We start from the raw sequence: 20477 nt of genomic DNA, 5'->3' as shown, positions 1-20477 counted from the left end.
CAGGAGCCGAGCACGGCCGAGCCGCACCTCCCCGAGCCGAGAGGAGCCGAGCGCAGCCGAGCGCAGCCGAGTGAGGCCGAGCAGGGCCTTTCTAGAGGATCCTCGTAAAGCCCCTTCCCGAGAGGAACCGAGCTCGGGCTGGCCAGTCTTCCCCATTCCCACAATCCTCGGCGCTCGCGCCCAGCGGCCGAGTGCTCCGCTCCTTCCCACGTCGGCGCACCCGCACGCGCGCCTGCGCCGCACCGTCCAGACCCCGCCCCCGAGCGGCGAGGCCCCGCCCCCGGCCGGTTCTCCAGCCCCGTCCCTGCGGCGCGCGCGCAGCCGTGCGGCCCCTCCCATTGGCCGCGCCGCCTGCCCGTCGCGGGGCCCGTGGCAGCCTTCAGGTCGTCGGGCGCCGGCGCTCGGTGGCGGCGGCTGCGGGTGGCGGCGGTGGCGGCTGCGCTGCGCGGCGCGGACGGCGGACGCACCTCTGGGGCCGGGCCGGGCCTTGAGGGACCGGGACGAGGCAGGGCCGGGCCGGCGGCGGCCGGGGGACCGCGACGATGACTCTGGAGTCCATGATGGCGTGTTGCCTGAGCGACGAGGTGAAGGAGTCGAAGCGCATCAACGCGGAGATCGAGAAGCAACTGCGGCGGGACAAGCGCGATGCCCGGCGCGAGCTCAAGCTGCTGCTGCTCGGTGAGCCGCGTCCCCGTGCCGTGGGACCTCTGTCACGGGGGCCGGGTGGGCGACCGGGGCATCCGGGCCCTGCCGGGGGTCCCCGCGCGCGCAGGGCGCCCGCCGGGGTCTCAGTTTCGGGCGACCCTGCAGCGCCAGCAGCGCTAGGTGACAGCCCCACGCGACCACCCTCCCCCCCGTCGACCCCGGCCCGCTGCCCAAGGCCGGCCGGGCCACCCCGGGTGTCCCCGGAGCAACTGGTCAGCGCTGCCCCGCAGCGGTCAGCCCTTCCGGGATTGCTGCACCCTGTGCTGTGCAGGTGGCCTGGGCCTGCGGTGGCCAGTCTCCGCCGTGCCGTCCCCGGGGCTCAGCCTCTGCGACCCTTTGTGGCCAGCCTGCCTGTTGCTCAGACTTTAGATTCCTTCGGGGTCAGCCTCCTGCCTCTGATATCCGAGGAGGCAGGTTTCTGCATCTCCTGGCCACGTCGGTCCTCAGCACACTTGGGGACTTGCTTTCTCTCTCTCCTGAGAATTTTTGCAAGGCGCTGGCTGGCCTCTGGCCCTGCTGCACCGGTCTGCTCTCCCCTCTCCCCACATATCCTCAGGGTGAACGCTGTAGGCTGCCCTGCCCTCATGACACCCCTTGGGCTTCCAGATTCCCCAGGATAGTTCCCACTTGGTTGCACCCTCTTCTCTGCCTCCAAGGACTAGACACCCAAAAGTCCTGCTTTGCTCTAGGCTGGTTCTTTTCATGGCTACTCCCCTGCCTCCCTCCCTGTTCTGTAGATCTCTGAATTCCTCCACATTGGAGCTGGGTGCAGGAGAGTGGGTGGCTCTCCTTTGGGCTTCTGTTCACCCGAACCTGGTGGGTTGTCCCAACAGTCAGCCTTGCAGCCTCCCTGCCGGTCCCTCTAGGGTCCAGTCTTGTCCTCTCCTCACGCCGTCCACCCCAGAGAAGCTCAGTGAGTGTCTCCTGCTCACTGGGACACTGCTCACTCTTCGAGGCCCACCTGTTGCTGGGAGCCAGGGAGCCCAGGTCCAGCTGTCCCCTTGTTGTTACCCCAAATAAGAGCCCCAAATGAGGGCAAGGTGGCCTGGGCCCTATGAAGGTTTACAAAACAGACAGACTGGGGAGCCCCACCACCCCTCCCAGCTCCTTGGTGAGCCAAGCCTCAGTCTAGGAACTGAGGCCCAGGGCAAGAGGTGGCCTTGGAGAACCTGAGGAAGGGACTGTCTGGAGCCTTAGACTAGGAGGGTGGGAGCAATGGGACTGGCATTCTTACATGGGAGGCGACAGGTAGGGGCACTGTCTCCTGTTGCTGTGGCCTGTGTGCTCTAGGGTAGAGGAGCCTCAGTTACTTCCCCCAGCATGTTGGAATTCCCTCAAAGCTGCCTTCCAGGAAGGGAGGGGTAAGGAGAGGACAGGCCCAGGGCGAACAACAGTGGCTCCGTGGTAGCCATTTGGGGGTTATAGTGTGGCTCTAGCTAACCTCTGCAGAGGGTCAACTTTCTCTTGGGGACAGTAAGCTGCTTCATAAGGATGACATCAGGTGACCGAGCCCAGTGGTGTGTCATCCCAGCTCTGTCCTTTCCCCAGCGCTGGCCTTGAAGTCCCCTCAGATTCAGGGGTGCTCCCTGCTCCTGTGCTCTGGCCTGGCCAAACTGGCCGGCAGCTGAGGGGCTCCACGTTGACCTGCACGTGGTACAACCCCTCCATCCTACAAACTTGTTCTTGGTGTCCCCTGTGCCCTCACACCCTTTCCACAGAAGCTTCTGGGGGCTGCTGCACAGAGACGGAGTAGAAGAGGGACAGTGTTCTTGAGTAGGACACGCATGAGCATTTGGCATTGCTCAGTACCTTGCTGGGAGGGCTTCCCAGAGGAGGTGGCCTTGACCTTGGCTCTGGGAGCTCAGAAAAGTGACCATCCTAACAGCCTTTGGTCCCAGCCATTGGAGGGGTTTCTGTGAGCAGGGCGGGGAGTCTGCCTTGGAACCTGCTCTACTCTCCTGCACGCATCGCGCTCATGACACTGTCCCTCATCCCACAACGGCTGTCTGCAGGGGGACCTGTGGCTCCAGAGCAGGCAGGATCCCCACCTCTGTACTGGATTCTGGCCTTATCCCCCAGGCTTGAAGCCGCCGCCCTCACACTGCCCGTGCACCTGTGGGGAATGGTCTGGGAATGGTTTGTTCGCTGGTGTGTCCTGTCACACCCTGCCGGCTCACATGTGGCCTGGGGAGATTGTTCAGCCAGGCAGAAAGGTTCAGCCCCGTGTCCCGTCTTGTCCTTGCGGTGGGCATCCTGGGTGCTGCAGAGTAGTGAGACGCACCCCTGTATATCACTCAGTGTCCCGGGCTAGAACCCCTGCTCAGTCACACATGGTGGTGTCTGGTGTAAAATAACAACTTGCAAAACTGACTGGTGACCAGAGCAAGTTCTCAGAAGTGAAGCCACACAGGGCTGACTGTGCACGCCTCCCATTGCCGGGTGCCACACTCCCGGCTTTTCCTGTGGCACTCCAGGTGGTTCTTGTGGTGACCAGTGATGCACACGGGACTAACCGGAGAGGCCCTTCTAGCAAGCAAGGCATCCATTTCCACTCATGTCACCACTGTTCTGAGGTCCCCATGGTCCTCAGACTGCTGAGCCTTGGGGCCTCTGCCTCCCTGTGTGACTCCAGGCTGGGACAGAGCAGTCTTGCCACTGGGGAGCCAGCCACCCAGAGGTCTCGCTTGGAAATCCCTGTCCCTGAGGCTGGGCAGGGCTGGGCCCAGCTTTCTAAATAAAGCAGGCGGTTGGCTCCCAGCTTCCTGTCCTGAGCCGCGGGCTGGGCGGCCAAAGGCCAGGGATCCGGCGGGGGTGGCCCAAGGGCTGGGCTGGCCTCTCGCCCTGGGAAGGAGGCCTCAGCTGGCTCCCTACTTGCTGCTTCTGTCCCAAGATCCTGGTGGCTTCAGGCCACTCCTCAGGAGGCCAGGATGTGCCGCCCCTCCCCCTGGGGTCCTTGAACTTATTCCCAGCAAGACACACAAGACACACTCCATCCCCTGCACCACACAGAGCAGATGTTGGGGCACAGGCCTGGGAGGTGAGGACACATCAGGAGTTCAGGGTCCTCTTAGGTTACATAGGGAGTTTGAGACTAGCCCGAGCTGCATGAGACCCTGTCTCCAGAAGAGGGGACAGGTTGTATCTCTAAGGTGTCCCCACTTTGTGATGAGACCTATCCTGAGTCAGAGGTGACCAGGGCAGTGGTGGCCCCCTCAGCCCTGTGCCAACAGTTCCCTAAGACGTCTGCAGCAGCCTGCGCTGCGGCCCGCTGCCTGTGGGAAGCACAGCTTGCCTCTCTACTCAGGCCACCTGCTCCAGCTAGGACCACAGCACTGATGGCCCTGCTGGGGACAGGCTGTGGCCCCGGGAGCATGGTGAATGCAGAACGAGGTAGCTCAGCCCTTGGACCAGTTGTTCACTCTGTCACCCGCTGACTGGTGTCTTCAGAGATTCTTTATGTCCCCAGGAGGACATTGTAGGGACAGCAGGCTGGGGATGTGTGCTGCTCTGCTGGAGACTTCTGGGTTCAGGTATAGCTGCCTCCCACAGTCACCAAGGCTCAGAGCAGAGTTGAGGTGTCTACAGGAGCTGGACTGCAATCTCTCTGGACCCCAGGCAGTGGTCTAGCATGGAGAAGGTCTAGTGTGTGCAGGGTGGGCTTCACTGTTCACTGTGTAGCCGTGTGTGCAGGTCTGTGCCTCAGTTTCCCTGGGGCTAGGCGGGTTGGGAGCTGAGGGGCACCGCATCCAGCTACTGCTGATCACAGCTGTTTGTCATTGTTCGGACTTTTTCCCTGTTTCCTTGGTTCCTCTATTAGAGACGATCTCCCCAACTTGGGTGGCAGGGTCACTGTACCTGACTGTTCCCTGTGGGGCACCCCAGTCCCTGCAGGGCACTGGATAGCAATTCCTGCTTCCACCCACTGTGCCCGGAGCTCCCCAGTGTGACGGCCACACATGTCTTCAACGTGCCTCTGGGATGGGGTCCAGGAGCAGCACGCTGTCCAGGTTACCACTGTTTCCATGCTGTGTCCTCTGCTTCGTACATGACACCCACACCCGTGGGCTTTGCTGTTCCTATGGAGTGGACCCCTTGGTCATTGGAACCAGCTATTCAGGGTGCACAGGAGACACCCTGGGCAGTCCCCCCTCTGGTCCTTCAAGCTGCCCCATGTGGGGGTGTGCCTTGGGTTGAGACCACGAGTTTTCTTTGGGTATCCTGGCCTCAGTTTCCTCATCTATCAAGTGGGAGCATTGTCCCTGCGTGGTAGGAAGTGCTGTGGGATTCAGTATGAGGCAGCGTGGCACTTACTGCCGTGTCCCCTGCACAGTTGTGTGTCCTTAGCGACTGCCTGGGGACCCAGGTACGCCCACAGCAGTGTCCCCAGGATCTGCGGTGCTCAGAGAGCCAAGCTGCTAGGTGTAGGTTTTGTCTGCATTCTGCACACCCAGGCTGGTGCACTGCTGGCCCCATACCCACCTCTGCAGGGGACTGAGCACCCCGGCTTCTGGGTCACCACAAGGTCTGAGGGTGGCTGTGTGACAGGATGTGGTCACTCTGGGGAACACCGTGCTGTTGCATCATGGCCATCCTCAGAGGCTCCACACGGTCAGCGGTGGGCCCCTGCCTTGGACCTGTCCACAGTTGACAGCTCTGAGCACAGGCCGTTCCAGTGTCGCTGTGGCTGCCAGGGACAGGGGCAGGGTCTGGACTTCCTGGTGTGTCCCCTCCCCTCAAATAACGTTGTCACATGAGGATGTGACAGCTGGCGAGCTGGGCAGTCAACTCTGCCCCTTTGCCAGAGTACTGAAGTTTGAGCCCACAGGGTGTCCTGAAGGGCCATGTGGTGGACACAGGGTCACTGGCTTGGCCCTGTTTGGAGACAGGAGGCTGATGGGCATCATGAGGTATTTGCAGGGAAGCCCTGGAGGGGCTGGGGACCCAGCCCTGCCTGTGCATTCTTTGTGCCTAGCCCACGTGAATAGGGTCTGACTTTCTGTCTCAGAGCCCAGGCTCTCCTCACGCTCACTGAGTAGCTGGCAGTGACCTTGAATCTCTGTTCTTCCTGCTTCCACCTAGGAGGAACAAATGCTGGTGAGCTTGGTTTGTGGGTGCTGGGGACAGGACCTGGGGCCTCACGTGTGCCCAATAGGTACTCCACCACTCAGCTGTAGCCACAGCCCTGACCATTCTGTAGCCCAGGCTGGTTTCACGCTCCCAGCGCACAGTGCAGGTTTGCTGTTCCATGCATTCCCTCCAGAGGTGTAAAGCTGGGAGGCCATACCTTTAGACTCCCTGGGTGCGAGGCATGCCTTTGATCCAGCCACTAAAGAGGCCATTGCCGGCAGATCTGTGAGTTCTAGGCCAGCCTGGGCTACATAGTGAGACCCTGTCTGAGGAAAGGAAACCAAATGAGGAAAGCCTTCCACCGTGTGGTGAAGACAGCTGCTGTCAGCAAGTGTCCACTGTGGTCGCCGGACCTGGTACTAGTGCCTGGGGACGTGTGGAGCCCCAGGGCAGGGGGTATGCCCAAGAGTGGTGCCTGTAGGTTGTGGGGGTGCTCAGTCTGGGCTGCTGTGCAGTAGAGAACCTGAGCCTTCACTATCGGCCACTGGTGTGGCCTATGACCCTTTGAGGCCATCGGTGCCCACACACTGGGGCCCATGGGAGACTTTGCCACCAGCCCAGAGATAAGATCCCAGCAGCGAGTTCAGAGACTGGTGCATGTGGCCCGCAACTATTGGTGGCAGGCGTCACCCTTCCAGCTGTGATTTTCACTACCCAGGGCACTGTCATGAGACAGGACAGGAACCAAGCCTTAAAGCCACAACATGCAGCTGTGTTCGGGCCTGTCATGCAGGGACCGTGTGACATCAGGCCACTTAACTGTTCTGTGACTCAGTTCCCTCAAGTAGGTCTCAGTGATAGGTCCCTGCTGAGCCTGTGGGCGGGACCTGAGCCTGTGGGTGCTGCTGTAGCTTGCATGGGGCTGCACTTCCTCACCTGACTCCAGGTTGACTCACTGGGTAACTGAGGGCCTCCATGGAGAGATGAAAAACATGTGGCTCCGCATGTTCCAGCATCACCCAGGATGTGAGGGGCATTCCTGCCTCCTCTTCCCACCTCAGTCTTTGGCGCCAACACCCAGCTGGCAGCCTCTGTGAGCTGACTCTGATGCTGAGACTGTGAACATATGTGAACAGTGTGCCAGGGGATGGGTACCACAGCCAGTGTCTGCATGCTCCAACCCCATTCTTCCACCCTTCCACCCATCCATCCCTTCATCCTTTATCTGTCTGTCCCTGCCTTACAGCATATTCTCCCTTTTCCTGCCTCTCCCACGGTAGAGGCTCAGTCCCTCCATCTCTTCTCTTCCCACTGGGGAGGTCTGAGTGGCCTGTTTGAACAGGTCTGGCTGTGGCCAGTCTTTCTGAGCTCTGCTGGGTGCACGCTGTGTGGTCTGCCAGCTGCAGTCTGTGTCCTGCTCTGTGGGTACCTTAGTCTTCAGATGGATACAGCAGACCTGGTGTCAACAAGGGCAGCAGGATGCCTGGGGACCCCCAGTATCAAACCACCCCAGCACGAGCCGGCTGAGGACCACAGGCTGTATGAATTCAATGGCTTTATCCTGGTGTTTTCTGGACGTGTGTAAAAAGTGCTGTTGTCTGTGGGCTCAGAGGTTGGAAGCAGAGATGAGCGGTGTCAGAACTCTCACTGACACCACATACAGCTTCCCCAGGGAAAGGCACCAACCGGGCATTCCTCTGCCCTTGCTTTGTGATCTGTTTGTCCAGGTCTCACACCTGCTGCTAGTCCTCAGGTGAACCTGACTCTGCCCTGGGCAGGAAGGCATGGGAGCTGACTCTGAGCTAGGGGGAGGGGTACCACTCCCAGGACTCCTTAATGCCACCCCCTGTCCATGACCATGGACACTGGCTGTTGTGTGTGGTCCCAAGTATGACTTGGGTCTGCTGCATGGGGGATCCTGAGCCTGTACCCCGCTCTTGGATGTGGGGTGACAGAACATGACAGTGGTGAAGCTGGCTCCCAGAGACATTGCCACTAGTGAAGCCACACAGCTGAGTGGCTCTGCCCGGGTACTGGCCCCAGCTGCGCCCTTGACCCTGGCACATGCTGTTACTTTGTAGCCAAGTCCACAGGGTGGGCTGAAGCTTGGACCCAGCCAGGCTTAGCTTGCTGCCCAGCAGCCTGAGTTCCTGCTGGACTTGGGTTTTTGTGGTGGCCCTCTTTTGTCTGGGCCCATCATTACAGTGGCCCTTTTCCACCCAGTATGGTGGCTTGTCATCTTTTGGCAGCTGCCTGCTTGCATGTGGCCTCCTTGGGCAATGTGTTAGGCCAAGCTCAGTGGGCCCAGGGCAGGACACTGGGACCTGCTGGTTGCTGGCAAGGGCACAGTGATGAAGGCGATGGGACACCCCTGTGTTTCTGTGGGCCTGAGTCCTAAGAGCAGAAAAAGTTGTAATTTTTTCACATGTGTGCAGTACCTGTGGTGGACACAAGAGGGAGACAGATCCCAAGAGCTGGGGGTAGAGCTGAGTGTGGTGGGTGTTGGAAACCCAACTCAGGTCCTCCACAAGAACAGCAAGTTGTCTGTTGAGCCTTGGGTTTTTTGCTTTTTTGGGGGGGTGGATTTCAAGACAGGGTTTCTCTGTGTAGCCCTGGCTATCCTGAAACTCACACTGTAGACCAGGCTGGCCTCGAACTGACAGAGATCCTCCTGCCTCTGCCTCCCAAGTGCTGGGATTAAAGGCGTGCGCCACCACCCAGCCAAGCCTTGGGACTTAATGTTTAGAATCTGCAACTCCAGAAGGGACAGAGTCTAAGGGGTTCCATGTCGTGGGAATACTCTGTCTTCCACATGGTCCCTCGCAGCTTGCCCCCTTGCTTTCCCTCTGTTGAAGACTGTCACTGGCTCAGTTTGTGGTAGGGACTTCATGCAGCCAGCCTGGGCTGCGCTGCAGTTTTCCCTGCCCAAAAGCAGGAGTCCACATATCCGTGTGCGTGTGTGTGCGCATGTGTGACAGCCTGGGAGTCTCTGCAGGGAATGCATGAACAAGTGGGCATTCACTGTGTTCCTGGAGAGCTCTAGAGGGACCGGTGCCAGCTGAGGTCGTGATGCTGTCCAGACTGGCCTGGAACTCAGAGACCTTCTGTCTCTGCCTCCTGACCGCTGGACTTAAAGGTGTGCGCCACCACCTCCCAAGTCCCTGATATGCTCTTGTGATCCTTTGATTAAACCCAGTGTACTCGACAGCATCTGTGCCCTGGATGTGAGTGTCTTTCTCCCGTCATGTCCATCATTCGCTGTGGGCGGGGCAGGGCCTTTCCACTGAGCCATTTGCCCTGCACTGTTCCTGCCTGGGTGAGAGCTCTCACACAGCTGCTGATGTACCTTCCTGAGGCCTTCCTGATGCCGTGACCCTTTAAACACAGTCCTCATGCTGTGAGGACCCCAATCAGAAGATTACTTTGTTGCTATTTCATAATTTTGCTACTGTCATTGATCATAATGTAAATATCTGTGTTTTCTGTTCGTCTTAGGTGACCCCTGTAAAAGGGCCGTTTGACCCTTAAAAGGGTCGTGGCCCACAGGTTGAGAACCATTGGGCTGTGGGTTCACAGTAGTTTTTTGTATGTATTTAGTGTTGGGGTGAAGCTCAGGACCTCACACAGGCCCACTCCAACACCAGCCCCTCACTGGGGGATTCTAGGCGCGGCTCCACCATGACCACGCCCCCAGCCCCTCACTGGGAGGTTCTATGGGAGCTCTGTGAGCCACAGCCCTATGCCTATTTTACACCTCTAATTTACTTGGCATGGGTGTGAGCTTCACTGCATATGTGTCCCCACAGGCGCACGTGTGCATATGAATGTGGAGGCCAGAGGGTAGTGCCAAGTGTCTTCCTCCATCACTCCTGTACTTCACCGAGCCAGCCCCACTTGAGCTCAGGCTAGTTTACCAGGGACACCTGCACTCCAAGCACTGAGGTTACAGGTGGATGGAACACCCTCACCTCCAGGCGTCTCGTGGGTTTGGGTACCCGGTGTTGGTCCTCGTGCTGACACAGCTTCATTGTACCAGCACAGCTCTCTGCCTCCTGTTATCTTTCCCTTTAGCTTCCTTCCCATCCAGGACCTAATGCATGTGTCTGCCATGACCTTTGCATGCACGCTCATACGTGTGCTGGCGCAGCTGTGCATACAGGTGTGAGTGTGTAAACATACACGTACACCATACATGCCAAAGAGTTGATAATATCCTGTCCTTCACACAGTGCGGCCCTGGCTGGCCTGGAGAGGGTGTTGTTGATTTTGGGGGGTTGAGCTCTAGATGAAGCATCTGAGGAGCGATCATGTCTGCAGACACCCCTACCAGAGGGCTGGGACAGCTGCAGCACAAGTCCCTAACATTTGGGACCAGCATATGCGGTCTAGAGAGAACAGCTTCAGAGCAGCGGGCAGGGAGCCACTGCCCACTCTGCAGCTGCACAGCAGCTGTCCCCAGGGCCTCTGCCTGAGGCCAGCAGCCTTCTTGAGGCCAGCCCTGGGCGTTTCCTGCAGGGGCCAAGCGTCCAGCACACCTTCAGGTGTAGGAGGTATGGGTGGGGTCCATGCTGAAAGCAGGGTTGTGGTGACCAAGTGAGCACCCCCGGTGCTGACCATGTGTGAGCCTTGCTCGTTGGCTGCAGGGGGTCAGTGGGGATTAACCCTGACCTCGGGGGGGGCTGGTGGGGGCTGGTGGGGGCTGGTGGGGGCTGGTGGTGAGGCCCCAGGTGCCGCTGGGTCTTAGGCCATGGAAGGGCCCGGGCATGAGCAGCTGGTGAACAGGCACCCTGTGCTCCTGAGGGAGTGCCTGGTGCTCTCAGGTGGGAGCATGACCCCTTGGGATTGGGAGAACATCTGGAGGGCAAGTGGGCGGGGCTTGGAACTCGCGAGCATGCAGTGAGGAATGCCATCTGCAGGCACTGGGGAGAGCGGGAAGAGCACCTTCATCAAGCAGATGCGTATCATTCACGGGGCCGGCTACTCGGAGGAGGACAAGCGTGGCTTCACCAAACTGGTGTACCAGAACATCTTCACCGCCATGCAGGCCATGGTGCGCGCCATGGAGACGCTCAAGATCCTCTACAAGTACGAGCAGAACAAGGTGAGGGCGGGGCCTGGAGGGGCGGGGCCTGGAGGGGCAGGGCCTAGGAAATGGGGGCTGGTCAGGCTGTCATCCCACCTACCTGACTACCTGGCCACCGATGCCCTCTGGACTCCCCCCCCCCCCCCATTCAGGGTTTCTCTGTATCCCTGGCTGTCCTGGAACTTACTCTGTAGACCAGACTGGCCACAAACTCAGAGATCCACCTGTTTGCCTCCTGAGTACCAGAAAGTGTGAGCCACCGCCCGGCTTATTTTGTCTTGAAATTGGGTGGAGCCTGTTGGGTCTGAAGTTACACTGAGCCAGGCCCCCAACCCTGGTGCTTTAGAAACAAGGTCTTCCTTAGTAGTTCAGTCGGTCTGCAGCTTGCCATCCCTCTGCCTCTGCCCTTTGCCAGGTATTGTCGGAAGAACCTCGAGTCAGATCATGGGGACCTGCAGAGCCCCTGGCGTCTAGTTAGGGTCCTGTGGCTCTGGATATGTGGGGGCACCTTGGGTCTCAGCCTGCCTGATGCCGGTGTCTCTACAGCCTCTTGACGATGGTTGTCCAGGCTCTCTAGGGCAGGGAGGGCACCGTAGCCCAGTGCTGTGGGTGAGCTCTCCTTTCTGGCTCTTTCCACAAACAAGGCAATGGGGGCAGGTTCTGGAAGCTTCCTACCCTACCCGAAGGTCAGGGCAGTCACTGTCATGGTTTGGGATTCCTCCCACTTAAGGACAGGCAGATGGGCAGATGCTTCCCCCCCAGGATTGAGTGAGGCCCAGGCAGCCTGGTAGGTGCTATGTGAGCAGTGTAGAGCCAGCTTGGGAAGAGTATGATTCACACACAGTCAGGCCCTTGGGTGCTGGTGTTGTGTGATTCACTGGCTCCTTTGGCCTGGGGCTGTGGAAGGGGCCACCTCTTAGTAGCTCACAAAGAAGGGTGCAGCCCCAGTCTGAAGTTCCCTTTCTGGACTTCCCAGGAGCAGGTTCAGGGTATACTCATCTGCCATTCTAGAGTGCCAGGATGAGTTCAAGGTCAGCCTGGATCACGTGACCTTGTTTCAGAAAACAAAGACCTGCAGAAAGGGAAACGCAGATTCACCCTCGACTCCCCCAGTCCTTGCCTCCACCCACACAGTGGATCACAGCTTAGTTGGCATGGCCAGGAAACACGGGTTATGAGGCGCTTGCCCCGGTTGCTGCTGGGTTTGCTGGGTCTGTTGCCTCCAGGAGGCCTAAGCCTTGTGAACCCTAGCTGCAGCTCCCCTAACTGCTCTGCCAACTCTGCAGGCTCCCTGCTTGGCCAGGGCCCCCCAGAGTTCATGGCCTGCCCTCCCTCCGTCAGGCCAATGCACTCCTGATCCGGGAGGTGGATGTAGAGAAAGTCACCACCTTCGAGCACCAGTACGTGAATGCCATCAAGACACTGTGGAGTGACCCTGGCGTCCAGGAGTGTTACGATCGCAGGCGGGAGTTCCAGCTGTCCGACTCGGCTAAGTAGTGAGTGGGGCTGGCATGCATGGCTAACGCAAGGCCCCAGGGGCCATAGGATGGGGGTGGCTCATGTGGCCTGTCCGTAGCCTCATTGCCCACAGGGTTGGCCAGCTCTCTGCACCGCCGTCCAGATCTGTGGGAGCACACAGTTTAAGGCTGGCCCAACCCCCACTGACCCTCCTCACGCTCAGGCCTCTCAGCAGGTCCAGCAGGCCACCCTCCTTGCAGCCTCTGCCCAGTCCCCATAGCTTCTCTGGGAGGAGGCTCGGCCCTGGCTGACTGAGCATGTTTAGGGGCTGTCGCAGCTCAGGAGAGTCACACGGGTTCCCAGGTCAGCAGTGCGTGTCACCAGCGGCTGTCCCTGACTGGCTTGCCTGTTCTAAGCCCACAACCACTCTGACCCTGAGTTGAGCTTTATGAGGTGTCCCCTGTGCTGTGGGCCCCGTTCCATCTGTCCTGGGGTCATTTTCTGTTTGGGACACTTGTGTCCCTAGACCCATGTCCGCTGGCCCCTCCAGTCCCCAGTTTGTGCCACACAGTACCAAGTCCCTGTCTCTTGTGGGTATGGGATCTGTGCCACTGTCCGCAGCAGCTCCTGAGCACATACCCCTCCACTGCAGCTACTTGACGGATGTGGACCGCATCGCCACTGTGGGCTACCTGCCCACCCAACAGGATGTGCTGCGGGTGCGCGTGCCCACCACGGGCATCATCGAGTACCCGTTCGACCTGGAGAACATCATCTTCAGGTGACAGCCAGGGTGCCGTGAGGCGTATGGGCTGGCGGGCGTATAAGAAGGCCCTGAGGCAGCCCCTGCTTGGAGAGCCTGGCAGGACCCCTCCCTGGGACCCCAGTGAGCCTGTGCACCCACAGACTCAGGAGGGCCACCGTCAGCAGGGTTCACAACGAGGTCAGGATGGGTTAGGTGGCAGTTGGCCCAGTCATCTCCCTTGACCTGCAGGCATGTTGTGCCATCTCTGCCTCTCCTGCCTTTTGTACAACCCCCGACGGTGCCATGACATCAGGGCAGAGATGTGTTCCCGTCTAAGGCCTTCCCAGTGCATGAGTACACCATGTCCTTCCTTCCCTGTGGCGGCCCCTCCTAGGCACATGCCCCTGCAGCCAGGTGTCCATCTTAGACTGCCACGGCCACTCCAATGGGGACTGCATGGCCAGGTGTGGCCAGATGGGTAGCCCTGTGTTTCCCATACCACCAGCAGGTAAAGTCCATGGGGTAGAGGCTGTCACCCTCCTTGAGTTAGGCCAGAGCCACCAGCACAAATGCAGGGAAAGGATGTCCGCCCAGCTTGTGAGGGCTATGTGGTTCTGAGCCATATAGAGGGGATTCAGGTCCAAAAGTTACCCAGGTTCTGGGTAAAAACTGCCCCATCCGTGTAAGGGACTTGAACATCTACAAGGACGCCTGCCTGGTCGTCCTTCAGGAACGGGCGTGGGCTGCAGGCAGCACTCAGGAGCTGAGTTGTCATGTGGTCTCCCTTTAGGATGGTGGACGTGGGCGGGCAGAGGTCAGAACGCAGGAAGTGGATCCATTGCTTCGAGAACGTGACGTCCATCATGTTCTTGGTGGCCCTGAGCGAGTATGACCAGGTCCTGGTGGAGTCAGACAACGAGGTGACACTGGGGACACTCCTGGGGGCCAGGAGGGGCCAGGTACGGGTAGCTTGCTCACCGTGTGTGCGGCCCACAGAACCGCATGGAAGAGAGCAAGGCGCTGTTCCGTACCATCATCACTTACCCCTGGTTCCAGAACTCGTCCGTCATCCTCTTCCTCAACAAGAAGGACCTTCTAGAAGACAAGATCCTGCACTCACACCTGGTTGACTACTTCCCCGAGTTCGACGGTGAGCACTGCCCCATGTCCCCACTGTCCCCCCAAGGCCTGGCTGCCACTGACCTCAGCCCTTGCTCATTTCCCTGCAGGGCCGCAGCGGGACGCACAAGCCGCACGTGAGTTCATCCTGAAGATGTTTGTGGACCTGAACCCCGACAGCGACAAGATCATCTACTCACACTTCACCTGCGCCACCGACACCGAGAACATCCGCTTCGTGTTTGCCGCCGTGAAGGACACCATCCTGCAGCTGAACCTGAAGGAGTACAACCTGGTGTGACCAGGGTGTGGCCACCACCAGGGCCAGCTCCCTCCGCATCCCGTGACCCAAACCACGGGCCAGGGCGCACCGGGGCTGGGGTCTCTTTTCCCTCTCACTTCCTGTCCCTGTCACCGATCTTCCAGGGCAGGGGTAGCCTCTTTCTGGCCTTGACTCCTTGTGGCTTGAGTTTTTTTTTTTCCCCTAGGGAAAGAGAGAGAGAGAGAGAGAGAGAGAGAGAGAGAGAGAGAGAGAGAGAGAGAGAGAGAGAGAGAGAGAGAGAAACACATGATGAGCAGCAGTGGGCCCTCCCAAAGAGTCCCCTACGGCTACAAGGTGATCAAGGTCAGGGACACTGCAGCCCAAGCCCATGGTCCTGAGTTCGAGTCCTCCAGGAAGGCTGGAGGTTTGGGGACCACAGAGTCTCCCTTTTCTAAGTTATTGATATCCCATGTATACTCACAACCTGCACCATCTGCTCCCCAGACTCCAAGAAGTGGGGGTGGGCGGCCCCCGTGCCCACCCTGGGAAGTGCCTAACCGTTTTTTGTTTTGTTTTTATTTTTGAAGAAAAGAGAAATTCTCTCCTGCACTCTGTCTTGGCAGGGCGGGTGACACACTGCAGGTCCCCTGCTCTGAGTGGCCGTCACTTCTGTGTGTCCCCCTGCCTCAGACAGGGCCAGGCCTGCTGCAGAGCCTTCAGGGACATTGAGTCCCTGAGATCTGCTTCCCAATGGCCTGGCCAGCAAAGATCCTGGGGACCCCAAGGGGCTGTGTATAGCTGGGCAGTGGAGGCGCTGGGCAGCTGGAGGTGCCTCCTGTGTGGCTCCGTGACAGCGGGTGCACAGGGGCCTCTTCCGAATATTCTCAGGTCCGTCCCCACACATGGGCAGTGGCCTCGCCCCATGCCTTGGTCCCTGGCCCCAGTCACTGCACCATGCCCGGTGCTTCCCAAGCCCAAGGGCCAGCATCCAGGAGGTGGTGGCCATGACCAGAGAGGACACAGGCGGCCCCCTGTTGCTCATATACACTACAATGTCTGTCTGTCCGATTTCTTTACTTTTGCACGTGCATTCTGGGCTTGGATATCTGGCCATGCCTTTGTCCTGCCTGCCATGCTGGACTCCAGGCCCCAGAGTGTCCACGCAGACACACGCCAATCTGGGCAGTTGTCCACAATTGCTGTTCCAGGCAGAAGGTAACAAGGGACCAGTGGACCCGGCAGAGCCCCAGGATATGGACAGGTGGCTGTGACAAGCACCCACATTCCTGGCCCCCAGCCCGTGGACTCCCCACCTTCTCACGCTGGGCTCCCCTCCTGCCTCCAGCTGAGGGCCCAGTCTTGTGCCATCCCAACCACAACAGGGCTGTGTGGATGGCAGGGTCGTCCTGGCCACATAGCCCTTGGGAGGGCCCGGTCCCCAAAGAGTAGGGCGTCTGCTGCACAACGGGACCCGCTGCACAGCAGAAGAGGACTTGGGACTGTACAGGTGTGTGAGGGCTGGGCCTCCCCAAGCAGCAAAGTGTTAGCCCTTCTCAGTGTGCCAAGTATGCCAGGGCCTTGGGGCTGTGCTACACAGGTCAGGATGGGGACCCAGCCTCCCCACATTCAACCTGGCCCTTGCCAAGGGACCCCGACTGCAGGGGACATGCTGACTTCTCTGTGTCTGCCCTGACGCGCTGGGAGTGGCTGCTGCGCCCTTGTATATTACTGCACAGCCCCGATTAGGAGAGCACTCAGAACACTGTTTACCCTCGTCCTTTGCGAAGCATGTTCCTCGTGAGTTGGGGGAGACTTGGGCACCCAGCTCGGCACCAGGCTCCTGCAGGCCCTTGGCCACCAGGGCTGGACGCCAGGGTGCCAGCAGCGGATCGGGGCCTTGACCCCATAACCCAGAAGGTCTCGCAGAAGTCACCTTTTCATATCTTTCTCTTGGATTCTGTTTTAAAGCGGAATAAATTTTGTTCCTAAGCTCTGGCTCCTTCGGGGTTATTGTTAAAGGTAGGGGCTGGGGGCGGGGCAAGCCCATCCAGAAGGCACCTGTGGGTGTCACCCAGTGTCTTACCTCCGCCATGAGGTGCGTCATTTACATGGAGACTGAGCAGGAACAGAGAAGGGACCTGATGATCCGCTGCCGGGACCTCGCCAGGGAGGAAGGTCCACCAGGTCTCTGCTGTAGGATGCTGGGCAAGCAATTGAGAGGGTTTCCTGTGTGACAGCCCTGGCTGTCCTGGAACTTGCTGGGTAGACCAGGCTGGCCTTGAACTCACGGAGATACCTTTGCCTCCCAAGTGCTGGGATTGAAGGTGTGTGCTGTCACCATTTCTTAAGAAAAAAGAAAATGCCTTTGGGAGATGGCTGAGTGAGTAGGGTGCTTGCCACCCAAACAGGAGGATCTGAGTTCAATCCTGCCATGCTGGGCTGGGCGTGGTGGGGTGCGTCTGGGGAAGACAGATCCTGGGAGCTTGCTGACAGCCAGTCCATGAGCTGCGGTTCAGAGTGTCTCAAAAACCAAGGTGGAAGCGATCAAGGAAGACAGTGGTGGCCTCTACAGGCACGTGGGAACACAAAGTTAGAGTGTTGAGTGGCATAAAACTCATCCTTACTCCCGTGCAGCTGTCCCCAGCACCCTCCACAACTTCCCATCTCCCTGCACTAAGTTCTGTCCTCATCAGCACTGGCATCCAAGCCCTGGCACCACCTTCCCACTCCTGTCCTCGTGTGTCTTGCCGTCTGTACAGAATGACTTCTGGCTCTTGGTCGCTCTGAGTCGGCTAACAGGCACCTTTGGCTGTTTCCTGCTGCAGCATCTATGCCCTGTCACAGTCCCAACTGTGCCAGAAGGTCCCAGGCTCCTCTCCCACTCAGGCGACCTCAGGGTTCTGTGTGCCCCGCAGAGCCATTCCAATGGTGACACACACAGTTTTCACTGGGATGGTGGTGGATCCAGGAGGAGTGTGAGATGGGTTAGGGGTCAGCGGGCTGGGCCCTCTCTACAGCTGGATCTCACGGAGGCCGTTTCTTCACTGCGGTTCTTTCCTCTGATGACTCCAGCTTGTGTGAAGTTGACGTGAAACTACCCAGGTCTGTGCCACGGGGCACTGGTGGAGGTCAAAGGACAGTGTGAAAGTGGTTCTGGGAACCGAACCAACGTCTTCAGGTTTAGTGGCAATCTCCTTTGTTGGCTGAAATTTTCATTTATTTGTTTGTTTTTTGAAACAGGGTTTCCCTTTAGCTTTGGAGCCTGACCTGGAACTCACTCTGTAGACCAGGCTGGCCTCAAACTCACAGAGATCCGCCTGCCTCTGCCTCCCTAGTGCTGGGATTAAAAGTGTGCCCCACCACTGCCCTGTTGGACTAAACTCTCTTGCTGGCCCCAGGAAAGATTTTTCTGGGAAGGTGGCTGTAGTGGCTGACTGAGAAATGCCCCTGTGAGCTCACGTACCTGGCCAGTGCTAGTCTGAGAGAGGATGGCCTTTAGAAGGTATGGCCTGGGAGGTGAGGGGGGCTTGCTCTGTTTTCCCAGTGTGTGATGAATGTGACCAGCCAGCTTCTGGCCCTAGCCACCTGCTGTCCTGTCACCCCCACCATGATGGACTCGAACCCTCTGGAACCATAAGTCAAATGAAATAAACTTTCACCCATAAATTGCTTTTGGCCACACTGTTTATCACAGCCACAGAGAAGTCAGGACGCAGCGTGTAGAGGCCCCAGGGAGGGGGACGCAGCGTGTAGAGGCCCCAGGGAGGGGGACGCAGCGTGTAGAGGCCTCAGGGCGGGGGGACACAGCGTGCAAAGGCCCTGGGGTGGGAGATGTGACTGTGCAAAGGTCCCGGGGCTGGGGACGCAGCGTGCAAAAGCCCCAGGGTGGGAGATGTGGCCCTGCAAAGGCCCGAGAACAGTGTGGAGTTTAGCGTGCTGGAGCATGAAGGCCTGTGTGGCTGGAGCAGAGGGAGGAGCACCGGGCCTGCCCGCCTGTGGGATTCCGGGTGACTGCTGCGGGGGGCCATGGGCATGGCTGCCAGGGCCAGGTGGGGACCGGATGGGGGTGAGATTGGACGCGGTGACCACGGAGGAGAAAGCGTGCTTGCTTTTGCAGTACAGGTGCCTGGAATTCCTCAAGCGTCCAGCAGATGTCGCCAGACGACGTCTGCAACCATGCGGCAGCCAAGGAAGACCTTCCCGAGTTCGAGTGCAGCTGCATGGCCGGATGTGGTTCAGGAACACAGGGAGGGACGTCAGGACAGGACGTCTGCTCAGCACCAGTCACGCGGCCGGTCGAAGGTGGAGGAAGCGGCCCTGAGCGCTGACTGCTCTTCGAGAGGACCGGGGTTCAATCCTAGCACCCACACCTGTGACTCCCATTCCAGGGGACCCAACGCCTTCTTCTGATCTCTGAAGTTACAGACGCACTCGCCGGTGGCGAAGCGTCCACGCACACCAAAGAGACTTGTGATCAACTTTCTTTCTCCAGACAGGGTTTCTCTGTAGCTTCGGGGCCTGTCCTGGAAGTCGCTCCGTAGACCAGGCTGGCCTCGAACTCACAGAGATCCCCCTGCCTCTGCCTCCCAAGTGCTGGGATTAAAGACGTGCACCTACCAGGCCCTATTTATTTATTTATTTATGGAAAAATGTCAGACTTCGAGATAGCTCAGAGGGTAAAGGAGTTTGCGGCCTGAGTCTGATCCGGGAAAGGAGAGAAGCTACTCTCACAAGCTGTCCTGGGATCTCCACACCTGTGTCCTGGCATATAAAATCACACACAGCAAGTAAACAAATGTAATTTTAAAATTTAAGAAAAAAGCCTATTACTTCAGAAAGAAACAAAGAATACGCCCCCGTTGATATCTACAGTGTTTCCACAGGGGTACTGGGAACTGACTGACTAGAGTTTGTCAGCTGATCCCACAAAAATCTGAGACAGGCTCTTGCTGTGTAGCACAGGCTGGCCCAGAAGTCGCAGGATCCACCTGCAGGAACCTCCACAGAGGGTGACAGTGGGAGCCACAGAAGGTATTGGAGTGTCCTGAGAACCTGGTGTCTAGTCCCCAAAGAGCCAGGCAGGGGACTGTCTCTCTGGTCTCTGCAAGACCAGGCTCTTTCTGACACCCCCCTCACGTTCCCCCCCACACACCCCCAGAGCAAGCCGTCAGTAGGCAGGACAGCTCCACTGGCCTCAGTGACCCAGCCCAGCCCCTATCAAACTTCCCATCTGCCACAGTTTGACTCAACAGTCAACCGAAAGTCCGCCGGTGTGGGGCAGGCGTGGGCCTGTCAACCGCCTGCCGCAGACCTGGGGTGTTCCTGTGTGTTCTGGGGGTGTCACACACCTCTCTGAACCTCACCAATGCTTCAGTACTGGCAACTCAAGGAACTCCATGGCTGCTGATTGGGTGTGTGTCCGAATCAGAATGGTCTAGAAGTTTTAGTTCCAGGAGTCTGGGGTCTGAGGGACCCCAGTCCAGGGACTCAACTCTGTCTGTTAATGTCACCTTCACCGTGACCCTCTCCTGAAACCCTGCTTAAAGCCACCCCCAGCCCTTCAACCTCTCCACTTCACTTTTGTCCTAGAATTTGTCATGTCTGTGACACCCTGAGAGTTTTATTATTTTGTTTGGTTTTGGTTTTAGGTGGAAAGTCAAAGGGCACCCTGCAGAATCCGTTCTCCCCTCCCATGGTCTGAGCCCCAGGGGTGACTCAGGTCAGGCTGGGGGTGCAAGCCCCCTCACCCCTGAAACATCTTGCTGTCATCCCCAAGTTTACAAAAGTGTTCTGTTTTGTGCCATGTGGAGCAAAATGAAAGCCTTTCTGGTAAACAGTAGGTACTCCATAGATGCGAACATCAGCCCTCTCTCATTCATTCATCTCCCCAGGACCCAAGGGGCCAGGCGTGAACTATTCTGTCTCTCCCTCTCTTCCGGGACGAGCCTTGCTTTCACTCGGTGCCTCAGTTTCTTTAACTATAAAAATGGTGTGTGTGTGAGAGAGAGCCGCAGCCCAGGCAGACACGGAAACACAAA

At 58.5% G+C, this 20477-nt stretch overlaps 1 protein-coding gene across 1 annotated transcript; it reads left to right on the top strand.

The window, feature by feature from the left end:
- Window positions 1-288: 288 nt before the first annotated feature.
- On the top strand, window positions 289-16428 carry LOC130876042 (guanine nucleotide-binding protein subunit alpha-11). Its single transcript, XM_057772461.1, has 7 exons — window positions 289-678; window positions 10689-10873; window positions 12197-12351; window positions 12966-13094; window positions 13849-13978; window positions 14055-14208; window positions 14288-16428. Exons 1-7 carry the CDS (start codon window positions 543-545, stop codon window positions 14476-14478), a joined length of 1080 nt encoding a protein of 359 aa, XP_057628444.1. The 5' UTR covers window positions 289-542; the 3' UTR covers window positions 14479-16428.
- The last annotated feature ends 4049 nt before the right edge of the window (window positions 16429-20477 follow it).

Source organism: Chionomys nivalis, chromosome 6 (assembly GCF_950005125.1).
Source record: "Chionomys nivalis chromosome 6, mChiNiv1.1, whole genome shotgun sequence".
Lineage (NCBI taxonomy): Eukaryota > Metazoa > Chordata > Mammalia > Rodentia > Cricetidae > Chionomys > Chionomys nivalis.
Note: the sequence above shows the minus strand (reverse complement) of the source record. Positions and strands in the feature narration are given on the sequence as shown.